This window comes from Ovis aries, chromosome 10 (assembly GCF_016772045.2).
Source record: "Ovis aries strain OAR_USU_Benz2616 breed Rambouillet chromosome 10, ARS-UI_Ramb_v3.0, whole genome shotgun sequence".
Lineage (NCBI taxonomy): Eukaryota > Metazoa > Chordata > Mammalia > Artiodactyla > Bovidae > Ovis > Ovis aries.
In genome coordinates, this window is record NC_056063.1 from 70,637,475 (window position 1) to 70,656,242 (window position 18,768).

General features: G+C 40.0%; 1 protein-coding gene across 1 annotated transcript in view; it reads left to right on the top strand.

Moving 5' to 3' along the window:
- The window catches only part of LOC101106781 (ATP-binding cassette sub-family C member 4-like), a 321,113-nt gene that overhangs the window by 260,946 nt on the left and 41,399 nt on the right, over positions 1 to 18,768 (top strand). The window contains exons 28-30 of the mRNA XM_042254990.2: positions 966 to 1,138; positions 1,720 to 1,825; positions 6,731 to 6,865. Of these exons, the coding sequence (XP_042110924.1) occupies positions 966 to 1,138; positions 1,720 to 1,825; positions 6,731 to 6,865 (414 nt within the window). The remainder of the gene's footprint in view (positions 1 to 965; positions 1,139 to 1,719; positions 1,826 to 6,730; positions 6,866 to 18,768) is intronic.

The window sequence follows — 18,768 nt, forward strand, 5'->3', positions numbered from 1 at the left end:
GACTCATTTGAAAAGACCCTGATGTTGGGAAAGATTGAAGGCAAGAGGAGAAGGAGATGACAGAGGATGAGATGGCTGGATGGCATCACCAACTTGATGGACATGAGTTTGAGCAAGCTCGGGGAATTGGTGATGGACACTGATGATGGAAGCCTGGTGCACTGCGGTTCATGGGGTGGCAAAGAGTGAAACAGGACTGAGTGACTAAACTGAACTGGCTGATAGTAAGTTACAGTAGAAAATAATCTTAAGGAAAAAAATTATACATATAAACTGATTCACTTTGCTGTATACCTGAAACTAAAATAATATAGTAAATAAATTACAGTTCAAGAAAAAAACTTTTTAAAATTATAACATTGAAGAAAATGCACTTGACTTGTTCACAATTATAGAATTAAACATGAGAAAAAATCATCACCAAAATAGCTCTAGCTTTACTGATCTATGAGGTACAATTTGCCATTGTTTGAAAAAAAAAATTTTTTTTTTTGGACATTTGGACCTTGCAACATGGTGCTGATAAGATTATATATTTAGAGAACCATACTTCCTACACTCAACATATATATATATATATACATACATATATATATATATATATGTTTTTAATTTACTTACTTTACTGTAGTAAATCCTTTGCAAACTCTATTTTTGGGAAATTTAACTCATCCATCCTTTTAACTTTTCTATTCAAATCATACGGAGAGAAATAGCTTAGTTTTTTGAGAGACTTTCTTAATTAATCCTTAAGTAGGTGTGGGGGACACTGAGACCTTTTTGTCCTGAGTTGACTCCACCATCTTCCTCAGTGAACACTTTTTGGAAAGAGCTCTCCCCATCACCTGGCTGTACATGTAAGATACATAAGTCCTGAGGACATCAAAGCTCTAATGTCTAAGAGGCTTGTCTACTTCAGTAGTTGTTTGTTTAAGCAAATGTCATTCTTCTTTCTATATGCACAGGTACAACTTAAAGAAGTCATCGAAGAGCTTCCTGATAAAATGGATACTGAATTAGTAGAATTTGGATCGAATTTAAGTGTTGGGCAAAAACAACTGGTGTGCCTTGCCAGGGCTATTCTCAGGAAAAATCAGATATTGATTATTGATGAAGCCACAGCACATGTGGATCCAAGGTATGGAGCTGAGATTCACGAAACTTGGAATCTGAATTTTAAATATGGTAAATGGGAACTATTTAGTGATTGAGAAATGTTTTTATGTGCTCTATTTGCCCCAAAGACATCTCCTGATAACATTAATTCCAAAAAACAGAGGAAGAAACCAAAATGTGGTAATAATGTTGTTATGAGGCATCCTGAGAGAGCTAGACTAGCTCCTGATAGTTTCAAGCATTTTGGCGGGAAGACAATTTTGCATTGTTTTATGAAAAATAGTAAGTTTCCAAGTAGACTTTCCCCTGGGTTGTGAAGATTTCCTGGAGCAGGAAATGGCAACCCACTCCAGTATTCTTGCCTGGGAAATCTCATGGACAGAAGAGCCTGGTGGGCTATAGTCCATGAGGTTGCAAAAGAGTCAGACACAACTTAGCAACTAAACAACAACAATAAAGACTTTTTATACTTAGTTTTTTTAAGAGCAGGATTACATCTTAAGTATTGATTTTTAAAAACATAAAAAATATCATGTGATATTTTTAAGTCTTAAGTCTGCTTTACCTATCTTTACTTAACTAAATGTAATTCTTTGTTTCCAGCACTGATGAGTTAATACAAAAAAAGATCCGTGAGAAATTTGCACAGTGTACTGTGCTAACCATCGCACACAGGTTGAGCACCATTATTGACAGTGACAGGATAATGGTAAGGTCCTCACCTGTGGGATTTCCATTGTTTCCATTTACCTTCAATTTTAAAATTTGTTCTTCCTTGTAAAACTTGATTACAACTTCTAATTAATTAATTCTTATTTTTTTCCTCTCATCCTTGACAATAACTCAAGTACTTAAGTATAGTTTCAGAATGTGCTATTAAGTAATACATTTAGTAATTTCCTATTTCCATTTAAAAGTTTACTTGAATTGCTGTTTTTTTTAAGGTATCCAACCATGAAAATATTCCAAACTCACAATGAGACTTCAGATTTCAGAGTGGTGCAACAAAGTCATTTTTACTGTGTCACAGTTCTTTCAGCATTTTTGTATTCCCTTAATAAAAACAGCATTTCATTAGACTGCCAGGCAGTGGTTAGCTGAAGTTGCAGAATTTCCCTGTTGTTGGGACATTCACAATATGTGCTGTCAGAAGGGAGTCGTTGAGGAGAAAAGGCATAATGAGAAAAAGTATTTAAACAGAAAGGATTTAATAAAGAAAATTTGTTACATAAGAATTGGAGGACTGGAAAAATTAATCACTGGGGTAATAATTTTAGGAAGCAATGACTATGTCCTAGGACAGATCTCTAGACCTAAGGACTCAGAGAAGAAGCCTTATGAGTCACTGCTGAGACCTCCAAGGGGAGGTCATTGTCTAGCTACTGGTCATATTTATGAGCGAGCATGATGAGGCTAGTTCTTCACGTGCTAATAGAAGCTGGGGTTATGCTGCAGAAGTAGCAGAAAGCAGGAACACCATTTGCTCTGCTTCCCACCTTTCTCCTCCCTCTAGTGCCCCCTACTGGCAGAACCTCACAAAGGGCCAGCAGGCCAAAGAGCCTCTGAAATGTGATTTGCAGAGACAACTTGTGCATCACACATGAAATTGTAGAAAGAAAGGCAGATGGATACTGAGTGACTGTAGATGAACAACGAGCAAGTCTCTCTCTCTCTCTTTTTTACTAGCAAGTCTCTTATACAATGTATCCAGGCATTGCAGACACAGCAAGCTCTAAACTTTGGTCTCTGGATGTCTTTCAGGTTTGATTGGCTCTTTATTCCTTAGTAATTTAATATTTCCTTCCTTAGCTTTATCTCTTCCGTTTCTTCCTCCCTTCATTTTCTTTTTCTTTCTATTCTCTCTCTCTCTTTGTTCTTCCCCTCTGTTGCTTGCTGAGTTTCAGTAGATTTTAGGTTGTGGTTTATTAAATGACAAGGAAATCATCCCTCAAAGGAAAAACCTTTGGTAGCAAATAAGCCCCAAAGAAAGCAAGATATTTTCAGGCTAAGCTCGTCTGTGTCAATGAGCTTATTTCACCCACTATATAGCTACCAGTCATCACAAGGCTCCAGAGTCTACAATTGATGCTGATCAGTGATGAGGTAAATAGATAAAGAAGGCCTGCACAATGCATAAGAGGCAGCAGATGGAGTTAAACAGTGATTTTGATGGTCTATACTAAACAGGTAATAATCAGGAATAAATGGTCAGTAATACCTCAAATTCCTTATGTCCAATGATATAATGGAGCTTTTGACTTCTTGGGCAGTTTCTAGAAAATCACCTCCCACCCTCCTCCCCATGCATTGTCAGGTGGGATCATCAGTGGGGACACTGAATATATACCAGACTGTCAGCACTGAGGCAGTGCCTGTAGCCTCACTTTCCTGAGCTGAACATGTACAGAAGTGAGCTCTGTGGAGGCAGGTGACAGGGGTAGGGGATTGCCAACCAAAGGGATGCTCTAGGCTTCAAGCAGTACAGCTGGTCACAGGACAAGAACATCTCAGTAGGAAGCAGGCTTTTCCCGCAGAGTTTGTGAGGGACTGGGTGACAATCCAAGATTGGAGAACAGTGACTCTTAGAATCCAGAGATGTTTAGCATGGAGCGTTTGTGTTCTTGAATGCTAATTGGAAAAGTAACATTTTCCTTCTACTCTTTACCTGTCACTTTGTTAATTCTTATCTTTCAGCATTGTATTTCCATACTGTTCCCCAAAGCAACCTTCTTCTACAGTAAGTGAATGATGCTGTGACCTTTACCTGTTTCAAGCCCCTTTTCAGGTTTTTCTTTCACCCTGTCCTTGCCCTCCACCTCTCCCTGCAGCCACCCCATTGTCATTGAAGGCATCCTACCAATGAAAATGAGTTAAATTATCTTGCATTGGGTCCATTTAAGTTTTATGTCTAGGACAACTAGCTGGAATATCAGCAGATACAGAAGCCAGATAAACACATCTTCATTGCGCTTATATAACTGACTCAGATAATATAATGTATTTTTCCTAAACCTACTAGAGAGTGACAAGCAATTTGAGGTTGGTATTTGTTGGGGTTGGGAGTTGAAGGATTCTTATCACACCAAATTGAATGTGTGGTTTAGTTTATAGTTTAACTTGAGTTACAGGAAGAGTGGAGATATACCTGGAGATTTACAGGAGACTTTTAATTTCAAGATTAAAGGGTTTTAAAATAAAAAGTTAAAAGTATACCTATTTTTTCTTTACACAAAGAAAAAAATTATAGTTGTTTATGTCAATTTGTTCTGAAATATCTAGAACCTTTGATCAAAGCCGTAAATGTAAAGGCTAAGTTGGTAAAATTCTGTTCCTGACATTTTTCAGTCTGGGTCCCATCTCAGCTCTTGTGGCCTGACATGAGTCTGAGCTGCACTAAACTCTTGTTCCTTTCGACTCTCCCTCCTCTCTGAGCTGTCCTTTTTCTTTCTTTTATTCCAATATTTGATGTAAATGAGTTTCGATCCTCAACCCTGCTTTGTCCCTCCCTCATTTACCCTCTCACTGTCCCTCTTGGCCACAGTCATCAATCTGGGGCATGTGGTCCTCCAGGTCCACATCCCTAATCCTTAGCTATTCCCCATGCCAGCTGGACCCATTCTCCAAACCCCCTGATCTCAGCCTATAGTCTTGACAGATTACACCATTGGGTGGTCATTGAAACTAAACTCATTCCCCATTGAAACTTCCCCATTGAAACTAAACTCATTCATGCCCCGAATTTAGTTTCCTTTTCATTTAACTTCCAATGAGCGTGTATAACGTCCCTGTTACCTGTCATGTACAATGCCAGGGGCCTGAGATGCAACACCAAACAAGAGAGATTGCATACCCTGCACTTAAGGAGATGCCAGTCTCACCTCCAGCCCTCTTGACCCAGGTTATTCCCTGTCTGGAATGACCATTGTCCACCATCCCCCCACTTCTGCATGTTCATGTCTATCCATTCTTCGAGGCCCAGTTCATTGCCCGACCTCCTCCTTGAAGCTCATACTTAGAACCTCTGAGTCATCTGTTACTAAACTCCTTTTTGTGTCTTTTTTTCTCTTGCATTGTAGACATTTGAGGATTTCCTTCTCTCTCTCTCCTCTCAGTACAGGCTCCCTGAAGGCAGGGGCTGTGACTTACTTGTGTTTGGCTCTTCCACAGCATCTAGCATAGTGACAGGAATGCAATTAAATGTGTAATAAATATTTGCTGAATAATTCAGAAATTAATGAAAAATTTTCTTGTGTTCCTCAAATGTGTTTTGCCTAGTGTTACTTAACTCTTTATTAATCCTGAAAGCTATATCAGATTTGTTTTATTTTTCTGTGAATATATAAGAGATACAGAGAAAATAATTTGAGCCTAAGTGTAATAAAAATTGCAGTAGAAAGCAGGAGAAATATTTATGCTTATGGGCATATTTGTTTAATTTATATATAAAGCTAGTACAAAGTCTTCAGTTCAGTTGCTCAGTCGTGTCCGACTCTTTGCGACCCCATGAACCACAGCATGCCAGGCCTCTCTGTCCATCACCAACTCCTGGAGTTTACCCAAACTTATGTCCATTGAGTCAGTGATGCCATCCAACCATCTCATCCTCTGTTGTCCCCTACTCCTCCTGCCCTCAATCTTTCCCAGCATCAGGGTCTTTTCAAATGAGTCAGCTCTTCACATTAGGTGGCCAAAGTATTGGAGTTTCAGCTTCAGAATCAGTCCTTCCAGTGAACACCCAGGACTGATTTCCTTTAGGATAGACTGGTTGGATCTCCTTGCAGTCCAAGGGACTCTCAAGAATCTTCTCCAATACCACAGTTCAAAAGCATCAATCCTGTGCTCAGCTTTCTTTATAGTTCACTCTCACATGCATACATGACTACTGGAAAAATTGCTTCTTTAGTCTTACTCAAAGAGCAAATTGGATTTCTAGATATTTCTTCAGTGCAGAGCGATTATACTAAAGCTGCTTATGTAGCAACTCCTTTTTGTCAGGCTTTCACTCTCAGGATAATAAACTATAACCAAAATCAACTTTAAGAAGCACTTTAACCTCACTGACAAGGGATTCAGCCTCAAAGAGGTGACATAATCTGGAAGCATTTACTTTTTTCCCAAGTTTTGCTCAGTGTTTTTAAACCAATTTGACAGTTAATTTGCTGTCAGGTCACTGTTGGCTGATTTATATGATACCACTGTACTTTTTAGATAAACTGAGTTTAATTTTCTTGAATTAAGAAATTTCCTAGCTCTGAATGTCTGAATAAACAACCCTCAAGTCTCAGAGTCTGAAAGCTAAAAATACTAACTTATCATAACAACGCCGAATGCCTTTGGCAGAATATAAATGATATAGATTGCTAAGTGCCTGTAATCATAGTCTAAAACTTTTATTTTCTTCTGTTCCTATAACATTATAATAGTAAAACATAGGGTTAGGGCTTGATCTACTAGTAAACTAGGGTGATCAAACTATTTAAGTACCAGCCAGTCTTACCACCCAAATAGATTCTCTGTATTCTCCCTGTCCTGCCCCTTTCTGAAATATTGCTGGAGTTATAATAAATTACTATGAAACATTGTGTACTAACAGGTTTCTTTCTGCGCTTAACAGGTTTTCGATTCAGGAAGACTGGAAGAATATGATGAGCCATATGTTTTGCTGCAAAATAGAGACAGCCTGTTTTACAAGATGGTGCAACAACTGGGCAAGGCGAAGGCCGCTGCCCTCACTGAAACAGCAAAACAGGTGAGCCCACTGTGGGGAGCTGTAATTAAAGTTTATCTCCACAGTTCACTCCTCACAGTTTGGTAGCAGGGGTCCAGTAACAAGCTCTCTGTGTCCTTTTCAATCATAAGCCTCCAGAGACAAAGCTTCATGAATGGATCTTAACAGGTTGCAGGTGGAAGACAGGTTTGCTGGGACTCTGCAGAAGCAATGAGGATGGGGTCAGGATGTGTGCACGCACGTGCACCTGAGAGAGATCTTGAACTGGACTTGGCACACATTTAGACTCTGGGTTCAGATTCTCACAGAGCACAGGACACCCATTTTGCAGACCTTTCATATTCATTCTGATTGGTGCTCAGCACATTTGTGATACAAGTTCTGTCAAAGAATATGCAGGAAATTTGAGAGTTTAAGGGAAAAAATTTGGAGTATTTTGATTCTAGGAAAATCTTCCAGGGAAAGATGTAGGTCTCTTCTGTGTTCTGATCTGTAAATAAAACTCCTACCTGATACTGTCATTTTCTCTCTAGTTCTTTGTTGTTCCAAATTAGGTGCATTTGCCCCCCATGCTTTCTCTAGCTTATGGAAAATGAAATTGTCATCAGGACAAATCAAGAGCTCACAATACCTTCACACTGTAGTCTGAATGGTGCCTGAAGGTTTACACAGCACTTTCTCAGAGATGAGGTGTGTGAAGCAAAGAGCACTGTGCACAGTGTGAGGAAGGGGCTCGATGGGTAACACTCAGGTCATGTGGTTTTGTAATGAAATATTTGGTCTTTGTTTCCAATGCTGAATGAGAATAATGAAGACAAGTTTCAAAGAATAAAGGTAAGAAATTTGTTAATTTGCTAGCAAATGAGTAGGGTAGCAGACTAATTTTTTAAGAACTATCATCCTGCCTTCTAAGAGATAGCAGGTATATTTAAAGAAAAGTTTTAGGGTGCCTATATGACGGGTGTCACATATAGTTGATTATTTTTTAGGATATCATGATGTTATCCCTAGTCATTTTGGTCCCCTGGCCCCAGTCAAAATGTTCCTCCTTTGATATTTTTGCTTTGCTGACTTCATGGCCTTGGGTTTCTGTGGTTATAACTAGAGGAACAAGCAGAAATGTCAAGAATGCCTGCACTGAGGCCTGATTTAAGGAACTTAGTCATTGTCATGCAGCTGCTTGTAATTCTTTCTGGAACAAGGTGAGAATTGATGGAAAGATGGAAGGAGGGAATGATGGTCTGGTGCTCTTGCCACTTGAGATGCATGGCTTGAGGTGGGATGAGGCTTCTAACTGGGTGTGGTGAGGCTTCCCCATTGAAACTAAATCTCTGATCATTAAATTATAGGTACATTCTTACTTCTTTATACTTCATACTTTGCATTTCCCAGATTTTTCACTTGTAAAGAATAAATTTACTTCTATAATATTTTCAGTTCAATTCAGTCACTCAGTCATGTCCGACTCTTTGCGATCCCATGAATTGCAGCACACCAGGCCTCCCTGTCCATCACCAACTCCCGGAGTTCACTCAGACTCACGTCCATCGAGTCAGTGATGCCATCCAGCCATCTCATCCTCTGTCATCCCCTTCTCCTCCTGCCCCCAATCCCTCCCAGCATCAGAGTCTTTTCCAATGAGTCAACTCTTCTCATGACGTGGCCAAAGTACTGGGGTTTCAGCTTTAGCATCATTCCTTCCAAAGAAATCCCAGGGCTGATCTCCTTCAGAATGGACTGGTTGGATCTCCTTGCAGTCCAAGGGACTCTCAAGAGTCTTCTCCAACACCACAGTTCAAAAGCATCAATTCTTTGGCGCTCAGCCTTCTTCACAGTCCACCTCTCACATCCATACATGACTACTGGAAAAACCATAGCCTTGACTAGACGGACCTTAGTCGGCAAAGTAATGTCTCTGCTTTTGAATATGCTATCTAGTTGGTCATAAGTTGTCTTCCAAGGAGTAAGCATCTTTTAATTTCATGGCTGCAATCACAATATGCAGTGATTTTGGAGCCCCCCAAAATAAAGTCTGACACTGTTTCCACTGTTTCCCCATCTATTTCCCATGATGTGATGGGGCCGGATGCCATGATCTTCGTTTTCTGAATGTTGAGCTTTAAGCCAACTTTTTCATTCTCCTCTTTCACTTTCATCAAGAGGCTTTTTAGTTCCTCTTCACTTTCTGCCATAAGGGTGGTGTCATCTGCATATCTGAGGTTATTGATATTTCTCCCAGCAATCTTGATTCCAGCTTGTGTTTCTTCCAGTCCAGCGTTTCTCATGATGTACTCTGCATATAAGTTAAATAAGCAGGGTGACAATATACAGCCTTGACATACTCCTTTTCCTATTTGCAACCAGTCTGTTGTTCCATGTCCAGTTCTAAGTGTTGCTTCCTGACCTGCATACAGGTTTCTCAAGAGGCAGGTTAGGTGGTCTGGTATTACCATCTCTTGAAGAATTTTCCAGCGTTTATTGTGATCCACACAGTCAAAGGCTTTGGCATAGTCAATAAAGCAGAAATAGATGTTTTTCTGGAGCTCTCTTGCTTTCTCCATGATCCGGCGGATGTTGGCAATTTGACCTCTGGCTCCTCTGCCTTTTCTAAAACCAGCTTGAACATCAGGAAGTTCATGGTTCACGTATTGCTGAAGCCTGGCTTGGAGAATTTTGAGCATTACTTTACTAGCATGTGAGATGAGTGCAATTGTGCCGTAGTTTGAGCATTCTTTGGCATTGCCTTTCTTTGGAATTGGAATGAAAACTGACCTTTTCCAGTCCTGTGGCCACTGCTGAGTTTTCCAAATTTGCTGGCATATTGAGTGCAGCACTTTCACAACATCATCTTTCAGGATTTGAAATAGCTCAACTGGAATTCCATCACCTCCACTAGTTTTGTTCATAGTGATGCTTTCTAAGGCCCACTTGACTTCACATTCCAGGATGTCTGGCTCTAGATGAGTGATCACAACATCGTGATTATTTGGGTCATGAAGATCTTTTTTTGTACAGTTCTTCTGTGTATTCTTGCCACCTCTTCTTAATATCTTCTGCTTCTGTTAGGTCCATACCATTTCTGTCCTTTATCAAGCCCATCTTTGCATAAAATGTTCCCTTGGTATCTCTAATTTTCTTGAAGAGATCTCTAGTCTTTCCCATTCTGTTCTTTTCCTCTATTTCTTTACATTGATTGCTGAAGAAGGCTTTCTTATCTCTTCTTGCTATTCTTTGGAACTCTGCATTCAGATGCTTATATCTTTCCTTTTCTCCTTTGCTTTTCACTTCTCTTCTTTTCACAGCTATTTGTAAGACCTCCCCGGACAGCCATTTTGCTTTTTTGCATTTCTTTTCCATGCGGAGGGTCTTGATGCTTGTCTCCTGTACAGTGTCATGAACCTCAGTCCATAGTTCATCAGGCACTCTATCTATCAGATCTAGGCCCTTAAATCTATTTCTCACTTCCACTGTATAATCATAAGGGATTTGATTTATTTATTTATTTATTTATTTAAATTTTATTTTTTATTTATTTATTTTTTTAATTTTAAATCTTTAATTCTTACATGCGTTCCCAAACATGACCCCCCTCCCACCTCCCTCCCCACAACATGTCTCTGGGTCATCCCCATGCACCAGCCCCAAGCATGCTGCACCCTACGTCAGACATGGACTGGCGATTCAGTTCTTACATGATAGTATACATGTTAGAATTCCCATTCTCCCAAATCATCCCACCCTCTCCCTCTCCCTCTGAGTCCAAAAGTCCGTTATACACATCTGTGTCTTTATTCCTGTCTTGCATACAGGGTCGTCAAGGCCATCTTCCTAAATTCCATATATATGTGTTAGTATACTGTATTGGTGTTTTTCTTTCTGGCTTACTTCACTCTGTATAATTGGCTCCAGTTTCATCCATCTCATCAGAACTGATTCAAATGAATTCTTTTTAACGGCTGAGTAATACTCCATTGTGTATATGTACCACAGCTTTCTTATCCATTCATCTGCTGATGGACATCTAGGTTGCTCCCATGTCCTGGCTATTATAAACAGTGCTGCGATGAACATTGGGGTACATGTGTCTCTTTCAATTCTGGTTTCCTCGGTGTGTATGCCCAGCAGTGGGATTGCTGGGTCATAAGGTAGTTCTATTTGCAATTTTTTCAGGAATCTCCACACTGTTCTCCATAGTGGCTATACTAGTTTGCATTCCCACCAATAGTGTAGGAGGGTTCCCTTTTCTCCACACCCTCTCCAGCATTTATTGCTTGCAGATTTTTGGATCGCAGCCATTCTGACTGGTGTGAAGTGGTACCTCATTGTGGTTTTGATTTGCATTTCTCTAATAATGAGTGATGTTGAGCATCTTTTCATGTGTTTGTTAGCCATCCGTATGTCTTCTTTGGAGAAATGTCTATTTAGTTCTTTGGCCCATTTTTTGATTGGGTCATTTATTTTTCTGGAGTTGAGCTGCATAAGTTGCTTGTATATTTTTGAGATTAGTTGTTTGTCAGTTGCTTCATTTGCTATTATTTTCTCCCATTCAGAAGGCTGTCTTTTCACCTTTCACCGCTACTATTCAACATAGTTCTGGAAGTTTTGGCCACAGCAATCAGAGCAGAAAAAGAAATAAAAGGAATCCAAATTGGAAAAGAAGAAGTAAAACTCTCACTGTTTGCAGATGACATGATCCTCTACATGGAAAACCCTAAAGACTCCACCAGAAAATTACTAGAGATCATCAATGAATATAGTAAAGTTGCAGGATATAAAATCAACACACAGAAATCCCTTGCATTCCTATACACGAATAATGAGAAAGTAGAAAAAGAAATTAAGGAAACAATTCCATTTACCATTGCAACGAAAAGAATAAAATACTTAGGAATACATCTACCTAAAGAAACTAAAGACCTATATATAGAAAACTATAAAACACTGATGAAAGAAATCAAAGAGGACACTAATAGATGGAGAAATATACCATGTTCATGGATCGGAAGAATCAATATAGTGAAAATGAGTATACTACCCAAAGCAATTTACAAATTCAATGCAATCCCTGTCAAGCTACCAGCCACATTTTTCACAGAACTAGAACAAATAATTTCAAGATTTGTATGGAAATACAAAAAACCTCGAATAGCCAAAGCAATCTTGAGAAAGAAGAATGGAACGGGAGGAATCAACTTGCCTGACTTCAGGCCCTACTACAAAGCCACAGTCATCAAGACAGTATGGTACTGGCACAAAGACAGACATATAGATCAATGGAACAAAATAGAAAGCCCAGAAATAAATCCACACACATATGGACACCTTATCTTTGACAAAGGAGGCAAGAATATACAATGGAGTAAAGACAATCTCTTTAACAAGTGGTGCTGGGAAAACTGGTCAACCACTTGTAAAAGAATGAAACTAGATCACTTTCTAACACCGTACACAAAAATAAACTCAAAATGGATTAAAGATCTAAATGTAAGATCAGAAACTATAAAACTCCTAGAGGAGAATATAGGCAAATCACTCTCAGAAATAAATCACAGCAGGATCCTCTATGATCCACCTCCCAGAATTCTGGAAATAAAAGCAAAAATAAACAAATGGGATCTAATTAAAATTAAAAGCTTCTGCACAACAAAGGAAACTATAAGCAAGGTGAAAAGGGATTTGATTTAGATCCCACTTGAATGGTCTAGCAGTTTTCCCTACTTTCTTCAATTTATGTCTGAATTTGACAATAAGGAGTTCATGATCTGAGCCACAGTCAGCTCCTGGTCTTGTTTTGGTTGACTGTATAGAGCTTCTCCATGTTTGGCTGCAAAGAATATAATCAGTCTGATTTCAGTGTTGACCATCTGGTGATGTCCATTTATAGAGTCTTCTCTTGTGTTGTTGGAAGAGGGTGTTTGCTATGACCAGTGCATTCTCTTGGCAAAACTCTATTAGTCTTTGCTGTGCTTCATTCCACATTCCAAGGCCACATTTGCCTGTTACTCCAGGTGTTTCTTGCCTTCCTACTTTTGTATTCCAGTCCCATATGATGAAAAGGACATCTTTTTTGGATGTTAGTTCGAAAGGGTCTTGTAGGTCTTCATAGAACCATTCAGCTTCAGCTTCTTCAGCATTACTGGTTGGGACATAGACTTGGATTACTGTGATATTGAATGGTTTGCCTTGGAAACAAACAGAGATCATTCTGTCGTTTTTGAAACTGCATCCAAGTACTGCATTTTGGACTCTTTTGTTGACCATGATGGCTACTCCATTTCTTCTGAGGGATTCCTGCCCACAGTAGTAGATATAATGGTCATCTGAGTTAAATTCACCCATTTCAGTCCATTTTAGTTTGCTGATTCCTAGAATGTCGACGTTCACTCTTGCCATCTCCTGTTTGACCACTTCCAATTTGCCTTGATTCATGGACCTGACATTCCAGGTTCCTATGCAATATTGCTCTTTACAGCATCGGACCTTGCTTCTATCACCAGTCACATCCACAGCTGGGTATTGTTTTTGCTTTGGCTTCATCCCTTCATTCTTTCTGGAGTTATTTCTCCACTGATCTCTAGGAGCATATTGGGCACCTACTGACCTGGGGAGTTCCTCTTTCAGTATCCTATCATTTTGCCTTTTCATACTGTTCATGGGGTTCTCAAGGCAAGAATACTGAAGTGGTTTGCCATTCCCTTCTCCGATGGACTACATTCTGTCAGACCTCTCCACCATGACCCGCCCATCTTGGGTTGCCCTGCGGGAATGGCTTAGTTTCACTGAGTTAGACAAGGCTGTGGTCCTAGTGTGATTAGATTGACTAGTTTTCTGTGAGTATGGTTTCAGTGTGTCTGCCCTCTGATGCCCTCTTGTGACACCTACCATCTTACTTGGGTTTCTCTTACCTTGGGCGTGGGGTATCTCTTGACGGCTGCTCCAGCAAAGCACAGCCTCTGCTCCTTACCTTGGATGAGGGGTATCGCCTCACCGCCGCCCTTCCTGACTTTCAACGTGGGATAGCTCCTCTAGGCCCTCCTGCACCCGTGCAGCCACTGCTCCTTGGACGTGTAATATTTTAATATCTCTTAAAAACATACTTTGGATTTCCCAGATTTTTTACTTGTAAAGAATAAATTTACTTGTGTAATATTTTAATATCTCTTGAAAACATACTTTGCATTTCTCAGATTTTTCACTTGTTAGGAATAAATTTACTTGTGTATTATTTTAATATCTCTTAAAAACAATATCTCTTAAAAACATATTCCAAGTATCTCACAGTATTTCTAATATATATACTGTGGAAAATTCTTCAAGAGATGGGAATACCAGACCACCTTACTTACCTCCTGAGAAATCTGTATGCAGGTCAAGAAGCAACAGTTAGAACTAGACAAGGAACAACAGACTGCTTCCAAAGTGAGAAAGAAGTATGTCAAGGCTGTATATTGTCACTCTGCTTATTTAACTTATATGCAGAGTACATCTTGTGAAATGCTGGGTTGGATGAAGCACAAGCTGGAATCAAGATTGCCAGGAGAAATATCAATAACCTCAGACATGCAGATGACACCACCCTTATAGCAGAAAGCAAAGAAGAACTAAAGAGCATCTCGATGAAAGTGAAAGAGAAGAGTGAAAAAGCTGGCATAAATCTCAACATTCAGAAAACTAAGATCATGGTATCCAGTCCCATCACTTCACGACAAATAGATGAGGAAACAATGGAAACAGTGAGAGAGTTTATTTTCTTGGGCTCCAGAATCACTGCAGATGGTGATTGCAGCCATGAAATTAAAAGATGCTTGCTTCTTGGAAGAAAAACTATGACAAACCTAGACAGCATATTCAAAAACAGAGACATGACTTTGCTGACAAAGGTCCATCTAGTCAAAGCATGGTTTTTCCAGTAGTCATGTATGTATGTGAGAGTTGGACTACAATGAAAGCTGAGAACCAAAGAATTGATGCTTTTGAATTGTGATGTTGGAGAAGACTCTTGAGTCCCTTGGACTGCAAGCAAATCCAACCAGTCATTCCTAAAGGAAATCAGTCCTGAATATTCATTGGAAGGACTGATGCTGAAGTTGAAGCTCCTGTACTTCGGCCTCCTGATGTGAAGAACTGACTCATGGGAAATGACCCTGATGCTGGGAAAGATTGAAGGCAGGAGGAGAAGGGGATGACAGAAGATGAGATGTTGGATGGCATCACCAACTCAATGGACATGAGTTTGAGCAAGCTCCAGGAATTGGTGATGGATAGGCAAGCCTGGCATGTTGCAGTCCATGGGGTTGCAAAGAGTTGGACACCACTGAGTGACTGAACTGAACTGAACGGTATTTCTATGTGAGAGATTTATCTCAAATGTAGCTCAAATTTCCTCTGTCACCGTTTCCCATCATTCCTTCTCCTTACAGATGAAAAGTAGTACCTTTCACTTTTCACAGGGTGGGAAGTTGCTCAGCATCATTGAGCTGGCTGAAGAGTTGGCAGCATCAGAATTCAATTCTTGGTATAGGGATGAGAAGTCTGTGTTCTGAACTTTTCATAAGTACTTATATTGTGTGCAGATATTGAGAAGGTATACTTGGAGCCCTGTTTTATTTTTATTTTTTTTACCACTCACATTTTATGCTGGGTGTTTTATTACACATTTAGCCTTCCATCTATTTTTCTATCCATCCATGAATGCAAGTTTGTGTTAATTTCTGAAACTCACAGAGCATTTTTACCTACCAGAGCAGAGGTCCCCAACCCCTAGGCCACAGACCAATACTGATCTATGTCCTATTAGGAACTGGGCAGTACTGCAGGAGGTAAGTGGCAGGTGAGCAAGCGAAGCTTCATCAGTGTTTGTAGCTTTTTCCCATTGCTTGCATATCCCCTGAGCTCTGTCACCTGTCAGATCAGTGGCAGCATTGGATTCTCATAGGAGCGTGAACTTTAACCCAAAAGTTGAGGTGAAATATCCTAAGATTGCCACAAAACAGAAATGAAGAGCACAATAAATGTAATGCACTTGAATCATCCCAGAACCATCCCCCAACCCAATCCATGGAAAAACTGTATTCCACAAAACTGTTCCCTGGTGCTAAAAAGGTTGGAGACCTCTGCACTAGAGTGTCTCCCAGTCAGAACTTCCCGCCTAAGACCTGATGATCATTTGTGACTCCTTGAATAAGTAGTCACAAAGAAGTCAGGAATTTCATAAACATTTGTTCCTTTGATCATACGCATTCCACATCAAAAGGACGTGTCCTCACCTGTGTGTCAGTCTTCATTGAAAAAATGTGTTATCATTTTATATTTTTCAAAATTGAGTAATGAGAAAATAGACCAGGGAATTTTAGGTAGGTCCAAATATTTAATAGCAGAGTTCATCACCATCATTTTACAGATGAGGAAACTAAGACTCCTTGAAAGGAAGATGGAACTGTTGTATGTAACTCATTGTTTTGCTAGTTTGCAGCAGGTACTACAGAATTAGAAACTTGTTTTTTTCAGTATGTGCTTCAGATGAAGTTTAACAGACATAGAAAAACAGAAATGGGTCATAAAATTAGAAATCTCATGATTGTGGTCTATAATCTTGCACCCAGTTTAACAATATCACTGTTATGTTTGTATTATTCTTTACAATTATTTTACATAGTTCTCACATGTATTATTTCACTTAACCCTCTTGATGGTTGTTTTTTATCCACATCATGGATGAAGAGATTTGGTCACACATAAGGTCACAGAGAAAGAAATGACAACCCACTCTAGTATTCTTGCCTGGGAAATCCCAGAGACAGGGGAGCTTTGTGGGCTACAGTTTATGGGCTCACAAGAGTCAAACATGACTTAGTGACTAAGCCACCAAGGTCACAGGGGGCTTCCCTGGTGGCTCAGATGGTAAAGAATCCACCTTCAATGTGGGAGAGCTGGGTTTGATCCCTGGGTTGAAAAGATCCCCTGGAGAAGGGAATGGCAACCCAGTCCAATATTCTTGCCTGGAGAATTCCCATGGACAAAGGAGCCTGGCAGGCTACAGTCCATGGGGTCACAAAGAGTTGGACCGGGTGCTGCCCTAGGTACTGTTTTGTATCGAGTCTGAGAACACTGCTCCTTCTTTAATTGATAGCCAAGTTGGGTCATTACCCAAGTTCATTGGGTGGCAAAGCATCAGTTGCTCTTAGGTTTCAGTCCTACCACTGGTTTAGGTCACCTCCGCAGAAAACATAAAGAAATACATATCCTGATTCCCCATCCAGCTGAATATCTTTTAGACATTATTTCTGCATATGCTTGGTCCTCTTAGGTGAACAAGCTCTCAAATTGTCAATTTTTTTAAAGTGTATGCATCAGATATCAATGCATGTTTCAGAGCTGTAACACTGAGAACATTTGCCTAAGTAAAAAAGCTTTTCACTCTAATAGAATAAAATTCATTCATTTGAAGAGAAAACTCAACATCTGGGAGAAGGTGCTTCCAAATCACATTTTTTTGACCAATGTAGTTGCTTCTCTGAAAATGTTGGTGCAGGCAAGCTCAGTCACTGTCTGATTGACCCTTTTAGATGATCCATAAAACAGTAGAGAAAGTGCTTTCTAGAAATATAAAGCTGCAGGGTTCATTAGTTTGCTAGAGCTTCCATACAAAGCACCAAAGAATAGGTGACTTAAACAACATAAATGTACTACTTCGCAGCCTTGGAGACTGCAAGTCTGAGGTCACAGTGTTGGTAGGGTGGTTTCCTCTGAGGTCTCTCTTCTCAGCTTGGAGACGCCGTCTTCTCTCTGTGTCCTCATGTGGTCTTTACTCTGTGTGTGCCTGTGTCCTAATCTTTCTTTCTATGAGGACATGAGTCAGATTACATTAGGACCTGCCTATATGACTGCATTTTAACTTTATTGTCTCTTTAAGGACCCTGTCTCAATATGGAGTCACATTCTGAGATACCATGCATAAGGGAAGGTTGGGGCTTCTATATATAAAATTCGAGGGGAAAGGATTCAGCCCATAACAAAGGATGAAAGCTATCATTCATTTTCTTCTGTGATGAAGCAGACCTGATTGAGATTTTTTGAAGTTTCTTTATTTCCAATGTGTAACAGAGGGGTCATTTTTTCTATATGTGTTATCACCAGATACAACCCCAAAGTTATGAAGCCCTCATCCTGGATCGAGGAGCCTGGACCAGTTTGAATAAATGGAGTTGGCACTTAGTAGCCATGTGGCCTTGTGTCCCCCAAGGTCTCTGAGGCTCAGGTCCTCACCTGTATATAGAGCAGAGATTACATCCCTGCCCGGCTTCTTCACAGTTATTTCAAGGATCAGATGAGAGAGAAAACGCTTTGGTGCTTTGAGAATATAGAGCATTTTACAGTATAAAAGTGGGATTATTTTTTTTAAAGGTTTAGAATGAACCCTTACTTCCCAATAATAGGAAAATGCACCTACAATTCTTCTGAGTAGCTTCCAGTTCAGTTCAGTTCAGTTCAGTTGCTCAGTCACGTTGACTCTTTGCGACCCCATGAATCGCAGCACGCCAGGCCTCCCTGTCCATCACCAACTCCCGGAGTTCACTCAAACTCATGTCCATCGAGTTGGTGATGCCATCCAGCCATCTCATCTTCTGCCGTCCCCTTCTTCTCTTGCCCCCAATCCTTCCCAGCATCAGAGTCTTTTCCAATGAACTCTTCACATGAGGTGGCCAAAGTATTGGAGTTTCAGCTTTAGTATCTAGTCCTTCCAATGAACACCCAGGACTGATCTCCTTTAAAATGGACTGATTGGATCTCTTTGCAGTCCAAGGGACTCTCAAGAGTATTCTTCAACACCACAGTTCAAAAGCATCGATTCTTCGGCGCTCAGCTTTCTTCACAGTCCACCTCTCATATCAATACATGACCGCTGGAAAAACCATGGCCTTGAT